Genomic DNA, 21,723 nt, shown 5'->3' on the forward strand with positions numbered 1-21,723 from the left:
CTATGGATATGCATTTATGTACACACATGTATACGTATGTATCTACGTACACACATGTTGGGCCCCTCGCTACAAGAAGGACATCGAGGTGCTCGAAAGAGTCCAGAGAAGGGCGATGAAGCTGGTGAAGGGCCTGGAGAACAAGTACTATAAGGAGTGGCTGAGGGAGCTGGGCTTGTTCAGCCTGGAGGAGGCGCAGGGGCGACCTTATTGCTCTTTATAAGTACATTAAAAGAGGCTGTAGTGAGGTGGGGGTTGGTCTATTCTCCCATGTGCCTGGTGACAGGATGAGGGGAACGTGCTTAAGTTGCACCAGGGGAGGTTTAGGTTGGATGTTAGGAAGAACTTCTTTACCGAAAAGGTTGTTAGACATTGGAACAGGCTGCCCAGGGAAGTGGTTGAGTCCCCATCCCTGGAGGTCTTTAAAAGACGTTTAGATGTAGAGCTTAGGGATATGGTTTAGCGGAGGACTGTTAGTGTTAGGTCAGAGGTTGGACTCGATGATCTTGAGGTCTCTTCCAACCTAGACAATTCTGTGATTCTGTATTTATGTGCACAGGGGCATGCATACACCACGTGAGGCTCGAGCCTGCTGTTTTCACGAACTGCGGGCGCAGGGCGGGGAGCCGTGCCGTGCCGTCCCCGTTTGCCGTGCCACCCCCCGGGCTCCCCCGGGCCTGGGGCCACCCCCCGCTCCCAAGCCTCCCGCGCGCCGCCAGGCCCCGTCGCCATGGCAACGCGCGGAGGGACCTTCCGGGGCGTGGCGGCGCGGGGCAGGGCGGGAGGCGTCGCGTTGGCCACGGCCGTAAACAGCGCGGCATGAGGCGGGGGGCGGGCCGCGGCTCCGGCACCGGCAGCGGCACCGGCGGCCTCCTGCGGCGCCTCCGCGACAGGTGAGGGGGCCCCGCGCCGCGCTCCCGGGGGGCCGCGCCGGACCGGGCCGGGCCGGGCCTGCCGGGGACCCCGGTTGCTGCCCGCCGCAGGGGCTGGGAGCCGCTTCTGAGCGGTGATGGGCACCGGGGCGTGCGGGTCCGGCGCTGCCTGCGGTAGCGCCTTGGCAGAAACACTGCGGGCGGCTTCGCTGAAGTCCTGTGTTGGTCCGGAAGACCGATGGGAAACAAAACAGGAATGGCTTTCTATTGGGGAAGAAAGTGGGGGAGAATACGTGTATATACAACACGGTGGTGGCTTTTTATTGTCTAGAAGTTACAGAAGTTGTAGGTTCTTGATAGGGAAGGCAGCGTGTCTAGAGCGTGGCATCAGAAAGTGAAGGAGGGGAGCAGACTAAAATCCCAGTGCTCGAGCCTGCATACTGCTGTGAGCACTGTGTCTGTGTGCAGCTCTCCCCCTGCCAGGAGCAGGGGTGCCTTGTGCCCCCTGAGGCTCTGGGCCACGCCGGCCACCTCTCTGCATCAGGTCACCTCTCTGTCATCAGGTCCCGTGCTGTGCGTGTGGGCTGCCCCTCAGCAGCTCTTCCGAAACCACCAGGAACAGGCTGCATCTCAGGCACCAGCTCCTCTGTCTCGTTTGCTTACGCCAGGAGGTTCAGGAGACATTGCGGGCAGGGGATTACAGGCAGGCAGCATGATCGCGTGAGCTGTGCTTCCTTTGCAGACCCAGCTGACAAATGTTGTGATAATAAACAGACCTTTTCTGGCATGCTTGAAGTGCCTGTGCTTTAACATATATATTAAAAAAAGAAAAAAAAGAAAAAGATTGTATTGATGGTGTTGACAAATGTGTAACCGTTTATCCCAGATCCAGGTAAATAAGTTGTATGCTGCTATCTGGGGAGTTTGAAGGGTTGCCTCTGGCAATGGTGCTGCAAAGCCAGTTGCCTTTCTGGAATTTCACAGGTAAAGTGATAATTTATATCTAAACATTTCTTTAATGTAAAAAAGTATAAAATGTTTAGTAAAATCATTGGATCACTTCAGTTTTTTAAGTCACACCTTGGAAATTCTGCACTGATCCAATTTCAAGTCACCTCTTTTGAGAGCTGAAGTGCCCAATAGCTGTTTCACTCCAGATTGCAGTCCTGCTTTGAGCTCTTCAGTTTAAGCAAGCAGGAGGCCATGGCTAAGGAGCCATATATGCAAGAGCTTGTGTGTGGTGGAGGAAGCTGCTGCTTGGTTGTGTCTCCCACCTGTCTGTTGGTGAGCTCGGAGGGAGCTCTTGTGAATATTTCTTTTCTTCCTGTTTTCATCTCTTCTTTTTTTTCCCCTCTAAATATCTGAGTTTTAAAGTGTCTGAGAAATTAGCCTTGTGCAAACTAGTCTTGTGCAAAAAACATAACTATCTTAATGTATATCTTAGACTTTATTTGCTGAATTTTATTTCTTAATGCTGGCACATAGTCCAGTCAAGATATGAACAGTACTGTGGGCATTGGTCTCTGTAGACAGGTCAGTGGTGTCTGTATGCAAAATTATGGACAGTTAGATATTGGGTGTCTGAGGTAATAAATGAACTGGGGCGGAGCGTTTACTTTGGTGTTTAATTACAGAACTGACTGTGTTGTGATTACTCAGCATTTACTCTTGCTGGTGAGAGAGGCAGTGTTTGAGATGAAGTAGATAAATTATTTAGTTAAGTGCTGTACTTAACACCGTGACTAACTTTGAAATTAGCATCCTTCTCAAACAGTGAGGCCAGATGCCTCATGCTACGGGTGACTTGCTGTAAACATGTGCAAATACTGACAAGCCCTGAGCAGAGAGTGTAAAACAGGTTTATTAGCTTCCAAAATATTTGCTGGTATCAGTTACATGTGTTTGTAGAAGGTGGTGCTGAACAGGCCCTCTCGAACCTGTCCAGGGGATTGGATTTGCATGCAGGAGGCTTTGAGCATCGTGTTTCTCCAGGATTCGAGTGGTGAAGTGGCTGCTGCTCTTACTGAATCTGTGCCACCTTTCTTCCTCCCTGAGAAAGCTAGCTTGTGCTGTTCTAAAGGAAACTGGCTACCTGCAAACACAACTCTTTGTTTCTCTTTTGCATGCTTGCTTGTATCTTTTACAGAAGTGGGCTGTATTTGCTGTAGTTGGTTAATTGGCTTGTTTTGTCTTTCCGGCCAAAGCCTTACATGATACCTACTGGTATACCCTGAGCAGGCTGTCCAGGTACCAGGCTAGGCTGTTGGATACAGCTCAGTGCTAAACAGTTGGTTTAATGTAAGACTGGTGTAGAAATGTAATTTTTACAGTTGTTTTTCTTACTTCTATGGAAAGTTTGCATTGTATTTAAGTGCTTCACAATTTTCTCTGTACTTTTCTCAACAGGGTGTCACCACAGTAGTACTGTTATTCCTATGTTATAGATGCAGTACTGAAGCACAAAGAGACCAGGGCCCAGTATCTCAAGAAATATTGAGGCAGATCCTGCTGCTTTGACTAGGAGGTGAAGGATCAGATATCACTACAGGTTGATGCCTGGTGAAATGCCAGAGATTAGACGGAGCTTGTGGTTGAACAGAGAATTTAATTCTGCTTTCAAATCCCAAAGAAACACGCTTTCTCTGCAGACTGAAGATTCAGGGTTGTTTGAAAAAGCCACCTGGCTCCTTACAAAGTCCTGAAGTGTTCTATTTTTGCCTATTTAAGAATAAAGTTTATAACTGGCTGTTTGCAGTGCTTTAACCTGATGCAAATAGAAGCTTCAGGCTGAGAGCTTTATTTTTCAGGTAAAAAGGGAGGTGATGTAGTAATGGAGCAGTCAAAATAGTCTCTGTATTGCTTCAAGCTTCACTTCTGCCACTGACACTAAGAAACTGCACTGGAACTTTGTTGGAATCTGGGCTACCAAACAAAATAGTTTTGAATGGCTTCTAAATCATGTCTTGGACAGAGGTGTGCTGCAGAACACCCCAGGTGTTACAGTAACCATTTCAGGCATCTGTAATGATGGTAGTCAAATGCTGTGAGGCTCATACCTGATAGTTTTTATACTTCGTCTTCCCTCTAGAGAAGACCTTATTTATATACTCAGGTGCTACCTAAACATCTGTAGCACTGACTAGCAAGTGGGATGCTGGTAGAAAGGAAATGATCTTTCAGGAACCGAGGAGTGAGATGTGCTGTGCAACCTGTGGTATCGGAGGATGAGAAACAGGATTGGAGCCAATGGCTGTTCGCATCTGTTGACTCTTACATCCATCAGGATATCACAGTGTTCTTCATCGAGTCATGAAAATTACTTCTAGAAGTGTAAAAACAAGATCTTGAAATCTGCTTTTGCTTAGCTGTCCATCATGTAAAAGGAAATTGAAAGGATGAGATCCCAGATGAAGCGTGGCTTTTAAATTGCATACATGACATGAAAACGTAATCTTGTTTCAGACAGTGGCAGGATAAGATGGATAAAATGTATGCCTTGATCTTGCAGACTTAAGAAGCAGGAAGGATTTCCTTGCTTTCCTCTGGTGCAGGGCAAGTGGGAGGAGGCAAATATGTGTGGCTGTGACATGCACGTTTGTAGGGGAGTGCATGGAAAAGCACGTGTAGCCATATGGCTGCATGCAATCTCACATGTATGCCCGCAGTGCTCTCGCCTATGCGGCCTTCATAGCTAGTAAAAGCTGGTGATTATTTTTAATGAACAACTTAAGGTACTTGCTTTGATTGTTGCAGGATTTGTGGTGTGTGCCTACTGGAAGCCCTTGTCTCATCAATTGTTTTTTACTGATGGGGTAGTTGCTCCTTTTCAGAAACAGTTTGTAGTCATTAACTAATATTACCACCTTTATTCTGTTGTACTCCTTCTGAAAACGGGTATCTGAATTATGCTGTGGGTCAGGCATGGAGTTTGTTTTAAAGCAGTATGAATTTCCCCATGGACCTATACCATTGCACTGCTTTTGGCAGATACGGATGTCCCCACAGCGTTTTAACAACCGTAAGTTTTTTTTTTTGTTACATTTATCTGTTGCCCTTTAGTAGTTCCAGCAGGTAATGCTAGCGTATCTCTAGATGTATTTGATCTTAATGCATGAGTCTGAAATATGTAGCTGATTTTAAGTTAAAAACTATTATGTGAAATACTGCCTGTTTGAGGAAGTTAAGCTAAATATTTCCTGCATTGAAAGTGGTTTGTTGAGTGACTCGGACTAGGTGAGAGGATCTCAGTGCTTAGAGCATCTCCAGAGGCTGCTGGAGAAAGGACTTGAAATAGGAACTTTAACTGTGCAGGAGTCTTTTTGGCTGTGCTGTTGGGGTTTAAATGGATATATACGTGTTTACGCGTTGTCATCTCTTTGCTGCCCTCCCTTTAAAACAACCTAGCTCTTCTTCCAGTGAAGAGCAGAGGGAGAAGTAAGAACTTTTTTTTTTTTGTGACAAGCTTGGCTGGCGGATCAAGACATAAGACTACCAATCTGTAGGAGAAATGTGTTCCATTCTCTGATAAGTATATGCTCTGAATAATGTTGACTTCTTGCGCTTTGAGAATTTAAATTATGAAATTTTTTTGTTTGCTTTCTTGTAGTGAAACCAGAAGGCTGGAATTGGAAAGAAAACTGGTGGAATACAAAAAATCTGATGCATACCTGTAAGTTTATTTAAAAAAAAACTTATAGACTTTTTTAGTTACAAAGACTACAGTATCACAGGATGCTTTTAGAATGTTATCTTGATGTTGGTTTTGTAATGGTCTTAGAATGTCCTTAAACTTTTAGGAAGTACTACAAGATATTCTAGGTTCTGGTCCTAGCTCCCTGGATTGTTTCTGCATTAACTATTTAATGTGAATTGCACATACAGTTTGTTTTGTCTTTTTTTTTTTTTTTTTTTTTAAAAAGAGGGTGGAGGTTAAAAAACAAACAAACACTTGTTACTCTGGCCGTGTATATTAAACAATTGTTCATATTTCTGCATTTGCATTCTCTTGTCCTACTGATATTGTTATATACATGTATAACATGCATGAGGTTATAAGCATTGCTATTAACAGCCTTATTGAGGAAGACCAAATGATTTGAACTTGCTGCCAATTACCAAATTACCTGTTAAGTTTAGTTCAGTGTGGTTGCTTCTCTTATGAACAAAGCTTCTTGCTTTTTTATCTCCTTTTTATATTTGAACTGTGAAATTCCTGCCCTGAGCAAGTTAGAATGGAGGGGAAGAGATTCCAGAACTGATGGCCTTCCAGTGAGCATATGAGCATTGAAAGATCCTAGCTTTCTTATAGCCTATGTAGTTCTATGGTGGTTTTTTTTTTTTTTTTTTTTTTGAGTTTGGGAAGAACTTTGCCATAAATCTGTTCTTAAAATAAAATAGTATGAAAAGCATGGGTTGTTTATTTGAAATTGACTGTAGAAGCCTCCCTTCCAGAAGAGGATCTGGAATGTGGTGTCTGCACGGATGGAAGTCTCTTAGCTTGCCAGGAACGGCACCTGGATTCCAGAGAGGAGCAGATTTTTAGGCATTCTTGTCTCTGTAGTGTTTGTTTTCTTAGCTGTGTTTTGTAAAGCCAGAGAGGTGACTCTTCAATTTTAGTTCAAGTGACTGAGGGCTAGGTGCAATCATGGCCAAATCCCTTGGAGACTCCTCTTCTGAAAGAGGGACTTTAGAGTAGAAAATTGAGATTATCTTGAAGAAAAAATACCTCAAGAGGTGTGGAAACATGCACGTGTACTTTTTCACTTTTAATTTGATTTATTTTAATCCAACAGAACTTGAACTGGAGTGTCTGTCAAAATATTGGCACTTTGGGGGGAGTTAGGTCGCAATTTCACAACCAATTCAAGCTGACTTATAGGCGGGTTGAGCCCTAAACAGATGAGATCCTGTCTGCCCTTGGTTCATGTGTTCCCTTTAACACTAATACTTGTCCAGCTGACTTAAAATCAGACAAAAAAAACAGGTCTGTCTGAAAGTGAATCTGTGTTTTTCGATGGGTGAGGGAGAGTTCAAACGGATTTTCAGTTGGATTGCTCTTGGCTTAATTTGCCATGTGTGTATAGTATATAGTATTGGCACAAAAAAGAAAGAAGGGCCTGGAGTGAGATGCCCCTTCTGGTGGCAGCATGGATTTAAGTTGATTTAAAGCAACTGTGAAACCACAGCCTTAGTTCACAGTATGCTGGACTTGCAGAACATGTTCTTCTAAATACAGTTTTCATTTTAGACATGCATATCACATTAATTCAAAGCATAACCCGTTCCGAACAAACTTATGAAATTTTTGAAATGTGTTTATCTTTTTGAGCACCAAACCAAAAATCCTTTTTAAACCTTAAGTTATACAACCAAAAGGACATCACTGTTGTTTAACGTAGCTTTGGACAGTTGGGCAGCTCCTATATAAATGTTAGTATGTATGTGCCTGAAGAAAAGTGGTTGTAATAGAAATGTTTGTTTTAATTTCATACTCCTTAAGTACATGTTCTTCTTCTTCTTTCTCTTGCAGAATAAAACTAAAGTACATGAAGCTGAAAAAATACTTGGAAGAAATAAACGAACGACAAAAAAGAGCTCTTCTGCGAAACCAGGCCATTTTAAAGGAATTGAACCAGTTTGAAGCTCGTATGAAAACTTCAAGTTCGGAGCTAATTCAGAAGATGGAAGTAACTTTCTAGAAGACTTACTGCATTAGTGCTTGTCATTACTACAGGGGTTGCTGAATAGGTTCTGTCTGTGTATTTTGCACATCCAGGCTGGTGAAACTTCATGCCATGTTTGAGTGCTTAAAGCAGAATTTGAAATAAACCCAAACGATACTAGTAAATGAGGTGGTAGACACAACGGTAGCTGCAGAGATAGTCAGTAACACTTCACAGAACTGTACCTTTGGCCTGTACTACAGGCTAGTGTCCTTATGAGTTTCTTGGAAGTGAGTGAGAACTGACATCAAAAAATTGTGGAGATAGATTGTATCATGTTTGGAGTTATAGTGGTAATAAAACAGCAGGTCTAGGTTAGGACAAGAAGAGGACTAGAGTTGTAATATTTTCATAAACTTTTTTATTAAGATTATATTTTACTAAGGCTTTCTATCACCTAAAAAGCCACAACATATTTCACTGAAGCTGTTTCAGGACACGTTTTTAATTCTGTTGGCGTGATTGCCCTAAGCAGACATAGCTAGGCTTGTCTCTACCTATTGCGCTTTCTTCACAAAAAAAAAAGGTATAAGAGTAAGTGACTTTTGTTAAAAACAAATTACTGTGTTGGAACTATTTGGACTAAAGCATATCTAAAATGAGTTTGCAGTCAGTTCTATTACTAGGCAGTCCTGTTGAATCACTTAGGTCTTTGCTTTCAATGGTTTTATGTGTACATATGTTTGATTCATTTGCCTTCAGAGCTGTAAAATTTAACTTTTTCTCTGGGCTGGTAAATTAAAACCCAGGGAGTTTTCATGACCTTGAGTAATTGAGATGTTACTATTTTGTGTTACTTCACTGAAGTAACTGAAATATTTGAGATATTACAAAGTGATATAGATTGGAAATGATCTCAGATTCAAAGAAATGGCTTGTGCTCATGCCATTTATATATGGAGTCAAATTTTGGGGGGCTGAAAAATCAAATCTTTTTTTCTGGGAGGGAAGTTTGTTTATATCTGCTTTCGAAGAGAAGCAGCATTTTTTGAAAACATTTGATGGGGACATTTATGTGATTCTGCCACTCTTTTTTTTAACTTGCTGGAATAAAAGAGGGGAAGAAACAAATTAGTTGGGGTGTTCTAAGCCCCTGTTGTGTGATACGAACGCAATACTGTGTGGTTGTCTAGAACTCAGCTGTGATGGCTTTTATTTGTCTGAAATGCAGTTTGAATTAAAACTGGAACAACCTTATCCAAGTATATTGTTTTTTCTTTCCCTTTCCTACTCAGGGACACATGCAATTTCATCTGAGATAGTAGAGCTTAGACTGTGATCCTTTTAAAAGGAGTTGTTTAAAAAATCCTGTGTTTGGGTTCAAGAAATACGCACCAGCACCTTTGGATGACAATGATACAGGGCTGAAAGAAAAGGTGTGGATTGGCTGATCTGGGGGGTTACAGTTACAGCAACTATAGGGAAAGAAAGGTATGAGCACTTCTGAAAAAAGGTAAGAGAAGGAAAGAATCAGACTGTAACATAAACAGGGAGCAGGAGGGAGGAAAAGTGTAAAGCAATGTAGAAGTTTTAAAAACAAGTGAACCTTCATTTAAAATATTCTTTAAGCTTTTCTCATAGTATGCTCTGGAAACAACAGTAGGAAGCATTGTTAGAGCTTACTCTGAAGTAGGGATGTAGAAGCATCAATGTGCTTTTTTTTTTTTTTTTCTTACTGTCTGGTTTGGCTTTCACTAGCTGCACAGGACAAGAAAGCCTTTGAATGCAGTTTTTCGTTTAGAAAAGTTCCTTTAAATAGATAAATGTATGACTTGAAACGTGAATCTGTTCTTTCAAAAATCCTCTAAACTATTGATACTAATGTTTATAAGGATTCAAAGACCCTTCATTAGCTTTTTTGCATCAGTGTAATGTAACAAGTCCTGCACTCTAACTTTGTACTGTAGTTAAAAACATAATGTTTTTAAATTAGTTCTCTGATTGCATCAAGGATCTTGGTTTTGTATTAAGCAAAATGACTAGCTGGCTTCAAACTACTCTGCCATTAGTTGTAACTCACAATATGTTAACCCTGCCTTCCAACGCTCATCTTAAAGTAAATAGCCCTAATCTTTTCTTTTGTCTCTTCAAATTGAATTTTTATGCCTGTAGTAATTTTTAATGATTTTTCTGGAATGCCTTTGGTATCCCGTTTGAGATGGAGTGATGAGAACTGTTCATGTTAATTAACACTCCCTTTGAGATGTCGGTGGGCTTGTGCTTATGTTTCTAGTTTGGAAGGTCGCTTTTGTGTTGTCATGGACTTCAGTGTACAGAGCAGGTGCCTGGGGGCTTAATAGCTGCTCTCCCTGCCTTTGGAAGTGAGGAAGCTCTCCGAAGATACAGATCTCTCTCATGGTGGCAATTGACTTACACTCATAAACCAATCATCTGGCAAGCATCACATGGCTGCATACCTGCATTCATAACTTCCTTGCACAGCTATATTCCTGTCAATGTCTGGTAATTTTTATAGCCTGTTGGATCTGGTGACATTGAAGAAACATCTTTTCTTTGCTTCAGCTTAGTGATGTACAGTTTAGAGACTATTCCTGGGGTGGCTGTGCAAGTCTGTTTTGTTTCAAAGCAGATTGAGGTCAGGAGTATTTTGTGATGCTAGATTTTCCCTGTTGTGTTTAGGGATTTTTTTTGAGCAACCCTCCTGCATACCCTTGTGGTAGGCTGTTACAATGTATTTTTGTGAGTCACAGCTGTGCCATGGGCTGATATGCATGTAGTGTTTCCATTCATTGCTTCCATTTTGGTATTTCTGTGCCATCCATTTTATTTTTGCTGGCTTAGACTTGCTTTTTTTGAGCTGTTAAACAAAGCACAGATTACATACTCTTTATACTACAATTATGAAAAGCTACCTTGTTGTGGAGAATTGTGAAGCATGTAATCATTTAATCTAGCATGGAAGTACAACTGACAGAAATTATTACTTTTTATTTTTTTTTGCTTGAGAGAGAATGTCCTTTAAGAGTGCTTTATCATAATTATGCACACAATTTATTACTTGCTGTAGCTGAAAAAAGTTTTTGTTTTTTGAAAGATTTGCTATTTTGTTGTTTTCTTTTTTGTTTTCTCCCTGTGTTTGTCTGCAGTCTGTTAAGTATTTTGGGGGAGTTGAAGTAAAATCACTCAAGCTTTCAGGAAAATCCAGTAGTTATATCTGAGTTTCTTTTGAAGTTAATTCTTGTGAGGTTAGATTCTGTTTCTTAAAAGTTGTTGTTGTGTTGTTTATAATTTTACGAAAGGCTTCTGTTGCCTGGAAGACAGAAGACTTGCTGAGTACACCATTGGTATGAAGTGCAGGGTTGGTGAAGTTAATTGTTCTAAAGATTTACCTTTATGCATATTACTTGATGCAGAATAAGTGTTGAAGTGCTTTCATTCAGGACCAATGTAACTTGTTATTGGGGTTTACATTTACTAACAAATAGGATTAATTATAGGTGCTGCATGTGCCTGGCTTTAAGCAGTAGTCCTACTACGAATGCATTACATTTGGTCAATTAAACAATGTAGTGGAGGTGAAAATGTTTTACGCAGTTGTTTGTTAGTAACATTAGAGCAAGTTGCTTTTCATGCTGAGCTGCTCTTTATAACATCTGCCATATATTTTTCCTTATAAGAGCTCAATGAGTTATAAGATATACATAAAAGAAAAATTCTGAAGCTCACTTAATCCCAAAGTAATCCCAAAGCAGTGGAGTCATTGTCTTGATACAGCAGAAATAATACTTTAGTGTTACAAAACCAATTGTGATTAAATAAATTCGAATTAGCAAATTACTATTTTGTAGACTTCTAGATTAAGTGAATGAATGAATGTGTATGAAAAACCTACTGAAGGTTGTGTAGAAGTCATAGCGTTTGTTTAGGTAAGTGGTAAAAATTAGGAGAAAAGGGGGCTTCTGGCTTTCACTTAGAACAAGTGAAAAATGTTGCCAGGATACTACAAATGAAAGTGTATAATTCGGAAAGCAGTATTTAGTGATTTATGGTTTATTGGCTTTTTTTTTCCTCTATTTTTATGTAATGGATTTTTTTTCCCACACTTAGGAATGGTATGGGAGAGAAATTAAAAGTGTGTTGTCGCTTCAAGAGGGCAGCTTGTCAGCACGAGGTGACGAGGAAGAATACAACAAGCAGGTAACGCGGAGAGTGTGTGTGTGTGAAACGTGTTTTATTACACTGATGTTCTTTAAACTGAGCTGCTGCATTAAGAGGCAGACAGGGCGAAGCGGTCTTTGTGGGGATTTTTTGTTGTGGCAGCTGTAGTGAAATATTGCTTAGAGCCTGAGTGAAGCAAAGAATCTGGTTAAAAAGTGCAATTATTTTGATTAAAAAGGGGGAGAAAGGTAAATGTTCGTGGTGTTTGTTGTTCAGCACAGAAGTTATAATGTGCAAATGGTATTCTTAATGAATGATATTTAAAAAAATGCAGATGTTGATTTGTGTAGTGTATTTACAGTTTTGTGCATTTTGACCTTTTCTCAGAAGAAGCAAAAAGAGATTGCCTATCTAAGTAACAGACAAAAAGACTGACAAGGAATACTTAAATATATTCTGCTATATATCTGCAGTAATGCAGGCTTCTAATCCCTCCTCCTATCTCCATATAAATGATACAGTTCAAGACCATAGCTGTTTTCTTTGCTAAAAGCAGTAAAGCTCTTTTAGATGAAATGTCTAAAAACATCTTGTAATAACTTGGAGCATGCTGGCAAGAGTAGTCACTTGTGACTATGTGTGAAACCCCCTCAGCTAGTCGATATTGTAATAAGCAAAAATGGTAGCATCACTCCATTATTCAGAAAAGCCAACAGCATGCTTGTCCCTTAGGCTACAGCATTCATTAAGAAAAGCTTACTGGGCTGAAAGCTGGAAACAGATGATAACGGGATATGATTTTCATATTTAATGCATTCCTTGGAAGAGTATGTGTGCTGCAGATTGATAGAAGAATCAACTGCTACTTTACTAAAAGACTTTCTAGTTTGCCCTATAGCTACCGATGGAATCATTCAGCCAAGAAATTAACTTTTTCCCCTTTTACCTGCTTTATGTATCTGCTAAGCAGGCTGCCTGGCTGCCAGTAAATGTTATTATGCAGTTAAATGTTTGGTATTTAAGACTCTTATCAGAAAAGAAACAGAGGCCACACTATTTTGTTTTTATAGTAGGAAGAAGGCTTTCGTTTTTCTTTCTTCAGTGCATTAGCAGTTGTTAATCTGAGTTTACAGGAAGTTTTCCCTATAGATTAAAAAGTTAAAAACCTTGAATTTAGAGCATTCTTTAAAATGTAATATACAAAGCAATGAACCCGAGCAACCTTGACTTATATAAGGAGACCTCCAGCAGTTTGTGAATTAGATTTTTAATTCAGACATGTGAAAAGGTGAGTTTAATTTTGAATACTGGGTTCTTTGATTAAAAGCAGTTGGTGTAGGAGATGCTATTTCTAACCTATAGAAAAGTTGTTTCCACGTAAATACTGAAACATCAAAGGATTGCAGTGACTTAGACTTAAAAAGAAAAAAAATATTTTGGACAGTACAAGTACTTGCTGCTTTGTACAGAATTACAATTAAAGCTTTTTTGTGAACTTTCTTCCCCATTCCCTTTTTCTCCTTATCTCCCTTCTTAAGTGGGAAGGTAAGTTCATCTAGGCTGTGCATCATTTTGCCTCGTCTATATGCTGTGTCTCAGATCTCCTATAACTCCATGTTTTTCAGCCTGACTGTGTTTATTTCCCACTACCTTCACCTCACTTGAAATCAGCCTAATCTTATAGTAGAAATATGTGTTGCGGTGCCAGCTTGGATGTCAGCTCACCCTCCTGTGCAGGTGTCGGTGCCCACTGGCATTAGCAGGACAATGCGCTGAGCCTCTGTGCAGCATGTGCTCACGTGCATTGGAGACCAAGATGGACAATAACAGAACGCATTTTCTAGAGGTGCTTAGCATCCCTGTGCCCCTAAGGCACCAATGTGAATATTGAGCACTTCTCTGAGGTGTTGGGTGTGCATACTCTTGTTTTTTATGGGAATCTTTAATCTCCTAAATCATATACCTGAACAGTGATCTAGAAAACCATGATCCTTCATGGAAACGACTTGAACACTGTTACATTGAAGCCCAGTGTAATGGCAGCCCACCATTACATGTTGAAGGAGTTCCTGTATTGAAGAGGTCCTTCTTGGCTGAAAGAGCTATGCAATTTGGGGTTCTGAAACCTTTGTGCAGTGAAGTCTGACTTCAACTTTGAAGCATTTTCTTGAAATCCTTGGACTTGTGCATCTTGGGAATGATGTATCTGTTAGACATTAGGGATAGGGTACCTCCCAGGAACACTTTTGAGTGCCCAAGCATCCTTCCCTGAACCAGGTGAGTATAGTAATCTGCTGCCAAGCAGAGACGATGCCCTCTTACAAGGCCTAATGGAAGGGACTTTGTTCTCTTCAAAGCACTTTAATAATAATAAAGATTGTTAGTGGAGGAGCAAGTGGGGAGCCTGCATGCATTCCCTCCACTCCACAACTGAAAAGAGGCCTATAAGTGTGCTTTGTGAGAGGGTTCACTTAGCTCCTGTCTGAGTGCCATGAAATTCAGTAACTGATAACTTTGTTTGCTGTTTTAGGTAGGTTATCTACAGGTTTCTACTGTTTTGTTTTTGGTGGTAAAAGTTGTACCTCAGCCAGCCTTATCTGTCATACAGTTATTTGGAGAATCCAAAGGCAGTGAAGAGATTTTTATTCTGTAAACAAGAAGGAGCTTGTTGGCAATGTACTTCTGCTAAGTGCTATGAAGCACTTGTACCTGAATTGCATTTGTTTTGGAACACTAAACTCGGGAGCTGCTAAGTCCATAAAATACCTGCATTTTAAAGCAGCAAGTCCAAGACCCCAAAAGTAATTAGGAGGAACCAAAGAGTAGTGGAGATAGAATAAGTTGTGAACTTGATCTCATTAGCAAATCTTTACTACTTAAAAATAACTCCATGGCTTTTTGTTCTGTTTCTTGTTATGTGGAATTTGAGCCTTTTAATGAAACAGTCACGGACTAGACAAGATGTCTTTGTTTCCTTTAAGCTGCGTTTGGCAGCTGACTTTGTGTGGTAGGAAGAGGTCAGTCAACAAGAGAGAGAAGAGAGGTATGGAGGTGACTGTAAATTGCTTTGCTGTGATTTGGGGCTGAAAAGCAAGCCGTGCTTAGTATGAACAAGGGCATTACGGTAACAAATTTTGGCTTTGCATAAACTGTCAGTGACCTTCTGGTGGTGGTAGCCACTCCTTCTAAATTGCTGTGACTGGGTAAGCGTACAAAGAGCAAAAAGCAAGTATTAAAGCCCTGGAATGTGGAAGCAGAGTAGTTATGTTGTTGGAAGTGATTTTATGCAAGTTCAACAGAGTTTTTGGATGAAAGTGTCATTTGAAATATTTCCACTTGGTGCCTGAGTTCTCTTGTGGAAAACAAAATTTCATCTACTTGGTGTTAGCTCAGTAGTTCTTCCTGTTTGGTGTGGATTAAATGGAGGAAAGAACACAAAGAAGACAATGAAGAAAAAGATTTTCCTTACTCTTCCTTGCTTTGTTAACATACCGTGAGTGAAGCTGGATATATAGACAAATGAAGACAGATGTAGGTTTCAGAGTCTCTGGGGACTCCTCCCTATCCTACTGCATTCTCAAAGACCCATCTGTGCTGTGCTGTATGTCCAGGAACTTCTCTTGCTAGTGCTCCTTGGAGAAGGATGCCCCTCCATTCAGACTTTGGTCCAACTGCTGATGGTATTGCTGCACCAGACACAAGTAGAAAAACAACCAGAAAAGTTCTAAGATGCACTGAGTGTTAAAGTTTGGCTTGGCCAAGGAGGATCATTGGTGGTGCCTCGCTGAGAGGCTGGTGGGGCAGCCAGCTGCCGTGGCTGCATTCAAGGGACTGGTGTGTTCTGGAGGATGCCTTGGAGCCACGTCTCCTATCGTCATGTCTGCATCGTTGCCTATAACACCATGGTGTTGTAGAGCTGGCTTCTTGTTGCTTCCACTCCCCAGCAGGACAGGGAGCATCTCCAGAGCTGTGCTGCTGGGAAGGGCAGCCCCCAGCATCACAAGTGCTGGCATGGCACCAGGAGGGTGCTGATCTCCGGGATGTTTGGGCACATGGCTTTCGGCTTTCACAGGTGCTTGAGAACAAAAGGAAATGGGTAGTGGGATTTCTAGCGTTATGGGGTTTTTCTTTAAACCAAAGGAGGAGGTGGTTGCCCAGGAAATGAAGCTGTTGTAATGGCTAGGAGCTGTGTCTTCAGTGGGATTTCAGCAGCAGCTCTATGGCAGTTCCAATAGAAAGGTGCACAAAGTTCCAACTTGCTGGCAGCTGAAACCATGCCTGCAGTGTGGGAGATGACACCCATCAGCTTATGTTAGCATGTCTTTAAGAATTATTTTTCTACAAATACTTTTTCTGGGTGACATGTGCTTAGTTTCAGATGTGGTGAAGTAACGAATGCCTGTATTAGGCACAGGGGGCTTCACCTTTGCTGGTTGTAGTATTTTGTCTACTCCTTCGGTTTCTTTGAAAGCAAATGGACAAAAAAGCGCTTTCTCTGTATCAAAGCAATAGTACAGCAAATTCTTGTGTGACACTTTTTCCTCCAGGAAACCGCCATGCAATCCTTGAAAAACTCCAGGTATATAATGCTGCCTGCTTGTTTCCTTAAGCAGTCTTCCACCTGTGTCTTCCAGAATCCGTGGGTTGTGAGACCAGCAGGAATTCACTCCGGGACAGCCATGTCAAGAGGCTTATATCACCCAGCAACAATCTTTATGGGCCGCCACATGTCAGCTGCCTGGAGCATGCAGCAGAAAGCCTCACATGCTGCTGAGAGCCACTCTGTGCCTGAGCCCTGCTCCCACAGACAGGCAGCACTGAGCAGTGATGAGACAGGCAGATGCTTCCCACGGGTGGGCAGTGACATGCCATGTACGAATAAAGCTGACAAACAGGATGTGAAGGCAGATGTCCTGGTGCAGGAGAAAATGCCCACCACATCCGGAGTGGCATTGGCAGAGAGCAGCATGTGCAGTAGCCTTACTAATTTAACAGAGCACAGAAATCCTGCTGAATGCTGCTTGCTGTCACCCAATAGAGGAAGTGTGGAGAGCAGGACTGCTGACTTAAACAGTGACACCTCAGTGGAGGAGGAGGATGTGACCCGTGAGCACCTGGTAGCAAGTGCAGAAGACAAGCAGCCTGTCCCTGTGGCATTTGTTCCTGAGCCCAGCATCTCTGAGGAAGACCAGGAAAGCATCCCAGGTATGATGGAGCCTCCGCCCGACTGTGCTGGAGCACACGTATTGCAAACAGATGCCCCAGGCTGCTGTTTTTTTCCCTACACCTCTTGTATTTTGCTTGAAGTATACTGTCACTCTCACTTATTTTTTTCTTTTTTTTTTTTTTTTCTTTTGACTGTATTTACTCCCAGGCAATTCATCACAGGCTCACTGGGTGCTGAAGCTACTCAGTTTTTCACTTTCCAGCTGGGGTGTTTTGATGCAAGACAGCTCTATGCTTCTACTCTGCTTTGCTCACCTCTGTTGGCAGAGTGGCTGTTGATCATCCTCTGCTCCATCCCTCAGGGTTTTGGCTTCTTTCTGCACTGTGAGCAGACAAAAGGGAGGAGGAGGATGAAGGATGTGCAAGGCAACAATCAAGAGCAAGCAGCTGTACTGGGCTTTTTGCATCAGTGCCAGACCTTCTGCAGTCCCTTTCAGTGGCTCCTATGAGGCTGCTTTGTCCTGGCAGCCTGCTGAAGATGGACCTCAAAGTTTAGAGGGGTCCTATTGGATGCACTCTGCTCAGCTGGATGACTTCTGTAAAATAAAGCCTCTTCATCCATCTGTGGCATGCTGTTCTTCTAGCAGATGTGAGACTTGGTCAAGTCTAACCTGAGAACTAGGGGATGGAACCTCTATTAGAAAGGGAAGATTTTTTTCTCTGCTGTGACCACAGTTGTCTTGAAGTAGTTTGAGCCTCATTTTAGGAGTCTTAATGTCAACATATTTCACTGGCAGCATAGGTGACTTCTCTTTCAGGTTGATTTCCTTCTCCTTCAAATGCCTGTGCAGAATAGCTCATCCATTTCTGAAAATGAGATTTGGAAATGTAGATCAAGAACCAGCATTCTCATGAATTAGGCTGGATTAACTATTACTTGTTTCATGCTTTCTTGAGAGATGTGATGCAGGTTCTCCAGCTGGGATGTTCTCACACAGGGATGAAAGACTGTGCTTCCTCTTGAAGGCTGCTTCCCAACTTCTCACCTTTTTTTTTTTATTTTTTTGTCAAGACAAAATGTGTTCTCTCCTGTTTTTACTGGCTTGGTTGCTTATTCTGAAGTTAGCTAACAGACTTGTTTTTGAAGTTGCGGTGACAAAGATTTGTCTCCAAGGAACAGTTTCTTCCATTTTTAAGACCTGGAAGAAATGCCGTGCCCTGCCAGTTAACATAGTGATTTTTGACTTAAACTAGTTTTCCAAGCTGCATAAGAATAGCTAAAATGGAGCTTTTTAATGGGAACTGTTGGCAACCCTAGTGATGCAGGGACTCCAGCTCTCCTGTAATGCTTATGGCTTTCTGTATAGATGAAAGCTGCCATCCCCATTTTCTGATGATCTTCTGTACTACTTGCTCTTTTTCTCCCCCTCCCTATAGCTTTTTCTTTCCCATAGAAATCTATTTGCCTCTGATTTTCTTTCACCTGGCACACCTTCCACTTCTGTGCTGCTGTGAGAGGCTGTTCCAGCTGGAGTTGGGGGGGATGGATGGTCCCAGGGCTCTCCTGGCAGCTCTGTGCTGCCCAAAGGACAGTGCAAGGGGTCAGTGCTGTGTGGCTGGAAAAGGAGTGCTCCTTTAATTTCGGCAGTGGGGTACCTCTGCCTTCAGAGAAACCATGCAGCTGGGTTTGAAATTAAAATGGACATTTTGTCACAGCATGGTGATCCCTTTGGGCTGCCTACAGGGCTCGCTAGGTCTGCTGCCAAGCGCGTGCTGCAGAGCGAGCGGGCTGATGTCAGCCAGGTTTGGATTTGTACAGCATAGTCTTCCAGCTCCTGAAAGTTGGCCCTTTGTGCTGCAAGTGAGGGGAGCAGAAGGCGATTGGCTCCACTCTGCATAGCAGGAGCAACATGTGCCAGGCTTTGTGCAAGGAGAGGAGGTCCTGGTATCGGCTGCTGTTTATCACAGCCCTCCATAATTTGGGCCTAAGCTGAGCAAAAAGCTGGATATGCTGTACCATAAGCAGCTGCATGGATACTGCTTAACTCAAACCCATGGTGAACTTAATGGAGAACTGGGAATTTCTGTGACCAATGCTAATTTATTCCAACAATTGTTGGTCCATTCAGTTTTGGTGTTTTTTAAAAAGTAGGTGTGTTTTTTTCTTTCTTGGCACATGAGTCAGCCCTGTATTCTCCCTCTTTAGAAAAGGTAATTAACGTGCTGAATTTAAAAGCCTCTGGGCAGGCATTTCTTCTGCAAGGTTTAAAAAAACTGTGAAAGAAGCCTCTTCAGGTGCATTCCCCCCTCCCCCCCTTGGCCCCCCAAGAAAAGCTTTTTTGAAGCTTTCTCAATAAGTTTTTTTTTTTTTTTTTAAAAAAACTTCTTTATTTTCTTTTCCAGATGCAGTTTTGGGAGGTAGATGGTCTTCATGGCAGGGCTCCTTTTGGCTGGTACTGGGCATCTCTCCCAGCTGCCTCCAGTTGCAAATCTAAGCTGGGAGTGCAGCCAGGGCCTCCCCAAACTCCCCCTTGTGAGGGAAGTGCAGAAGGACACGGAATGTGGGGAGAGGGCATGGAAAGCCTGAAAGCAAAGCAAAGGCAAGAGGGGTGCTTGCTCATGTCTGCAAGTGAGATTGGAGAATGCACCGGGTGGCTCATCCTGGCTTAATCCCATGCACCACGACTCATTCTTTGGTCCTGCTAATGTTTTGGGAGTAACTTTTTTTTTTTTTGTGGTGGTTACTGTTCTGCAGGACCCCAGGATGGCCTGAGTAATGGGCAACCATCACAGGCAGTGAGTGAGGACAGCAGCAGCGAGCCCCTGGTGTGTGCAGGCAAGGGGATGCTGATGGCAGCAGGGAACAGGACATGGGCTGGAGGCACCCACCCTGCAGAGGTATTCTCTCCACAGCCATCCAGCCCCTGTGCAGCAGAAGAAGAGCCCCTGGGCAGCCTGGCAGCAGATGGGTATGTCCTTGCGATCCCTAGCCCAGCGGGGCAGTACCTGTCACAGAGGTGTCCCCAGATGTCTTTCCAAGCTACAGAGGACAGCTGGTTCTGCTCCCTTGCTGTGCCCCAACAGAGCTGTGCCACTGCTGGCATCGCTGCGTCTTGTGCCCTGAAGGCAATAATCACTCTTTGCACGCTGCTTTTCCTGACCACAACAGAAATAGTGAAGGCTTTGCTACCAGCTCATGTACCTCCCTCACCTTGTATGCCACTGGTGCTGGGCTTCCTTGCCTTTGGGCTGGCCCCACTCATATGTGAGATGTGCCCAGTTGAAGTGGCTGTCGTGGTGCAGGGCTTGCTTGGAGGCCTGCAGGCTGAATGAGGGGTGGCTGTGGGCTGGAGAGGGAACACATATGGAGGAAAACAGCATGCTCACCTGTGGAGGGTGAGGAAATATTTTTTTGCAGTGTTTTTTTCCCTGTTTGTTTGTATCTTGATCTGTTTAGCACATTTGTTCTTCCTGTATCCATGTTTACAATGTATTAGGAGCTGATTTCAGTATCAGTCTGTTTTTTAATAAATGCCATTAGAGCAGAAGCTAATAGGCACCAATATACACTTATGTAACCTCACCATTTCACATTTGCATCAGACTGTTGCTTGCTATAGAAACATCATCTAATTTACATCTAAATAGCTTTTACAGTTTTTCTTTTGTATAACACCTGTTAATCATAACACTTTGCAGGGAAGTTGCATAGAGTGCTTGCCTTTGCTGGAGAAGTCATAGCTGAGCGGTGGTAATTTAACCTTTTGTTCTCTCTCTGTAGATGCTAGTGATGCCTAGTTGTTCATGAACTGATGAAAATATTATGCAATGCTCTTGAAGCCCAGCTAAATTATAAGAAAGGTTTCACTGTTTGCATTATCTCTGGAGCATGACTAAAATCAGATTGTAAATGTTTCCTCTCACATTATGTTGAGTTGAATACCTGTTTCTCAAGGCCATACAAGTGTGATCTCCACTGCTGTGTGTTTCTGCAGAAGAGATAGAAATTTTAATTTTTTTTACCTGAAGACTAAAATGCAGATAAAATTTCAGAAATGTCAGGCATGGAAGATGCTGTGGAGCGATACGTAGCCTCTACATTATTGAATTGATAACCAATTGTTTTTAAAGTCCATCTCTCCAATGTACTCAAAATTCAGTGCATGTTCCTGAGTCCCGCAAAATAATTCATGAGCTGAAAGTCTTGGAGAAACTTTCCCAGTAATTAGCAGGTGAACTTCAATTACATAAATAGCAAACTATGCAGGCAGTTTTGAGGTCAATGCTCACTCAGCAGGCAAAATCCTTCTTCCAAGATAGGAAGTCCTATGTTTTAGGTTTTGGGTGAAAGTTTCTTTCTTTCCTTACTTTAGAGACATCACTTTAACTGAGCTCTTGTTTGGAAAAAAAAAAAAAAAACCTTGTTCCCCCAGAAGAAGTGTTTGTATGTTGTATTTTACTTCAGAATTAACCTGTTTCTTTCCAGTCTAGTTTCAGCCTGCCTTTTCCAGGTGGAAAAACAGTGATCTCATGATAATGCTGTCAGGTGGCCAAGGAGAGGTGACCTTGCTGGGAAGGGTCTCCTAGGGCAGTCTCTGAGGCTGGGTCACAGCCCACAGTGGGGTGATGCAACTGCTGTCATAGTCACTGAGGATGGGGCTTCTGCTGAATCACGGCTGTGTCAGGGCGCTGCGGGGCAGGTGTGCTTGACTGGAGGCTGCATGCACGCCTCTCCCAGCTGGTGCCCTCTGCTCCAGCCCGTGGTGCCTGGCAGGCACAGGTCTTCCAGGGGACTTGCTGGGGCTGCCCCCAACTCTCCCTGTGGCAGGCACCTACCCTGCTGC

General features: G+C 42.6%; 1 protein-coding gene across 1 annotated transcript in view; it reads left to right on the forward strand.

The window, feature by feature from the left end:
- The first annotated feature begins 783 nt into the window (after window positions 1-783).
- Window positions 784-21,723, forward strand: part of KIZ (kizuna centrosomal protein) — a 48,521-nt gene continuing 27,581 nt past the window's right edge. The window contains exons 1-6 of the mRNA XM_084283382.1: window positions 784-893; window positions 5,479-5,541; window positions 7,402-7,558; window positions 11,663-11,752; window positions 16,348-16,918; window positions 19,635-19,848. Of these exons, the coding sequence (XP_084139508.1) occupies window positions 820-893; window positions 5,479-5,541; window positions 7,402-7,558; window positions 11,663-11,752; window positions 16,348-16,918; window positions 19,635-19,848 (1,169 nt within the window). The 5' untranslated portion in view covers window positions 784-819. The remainder of the gene's footprint in view (window positions 894-5,478; window positions 5,542-7,401; window positions 7,559-11,662; window positions 11,753-16,347; window positions 16,919-19,634; window positions 19,849-21,723) is intronic.

The sequence above is a fragment of the Netta rufina genome, assembly GCF_964035555.1.
Source record: "Netta rufina genome assembly, chromosome: 3".
NCBI classification, from domain to species: Eukaryota; Metazoa; Chordata; class Aves; order Anseriformes; family Anatidae; genus Netta; species Netta rufina.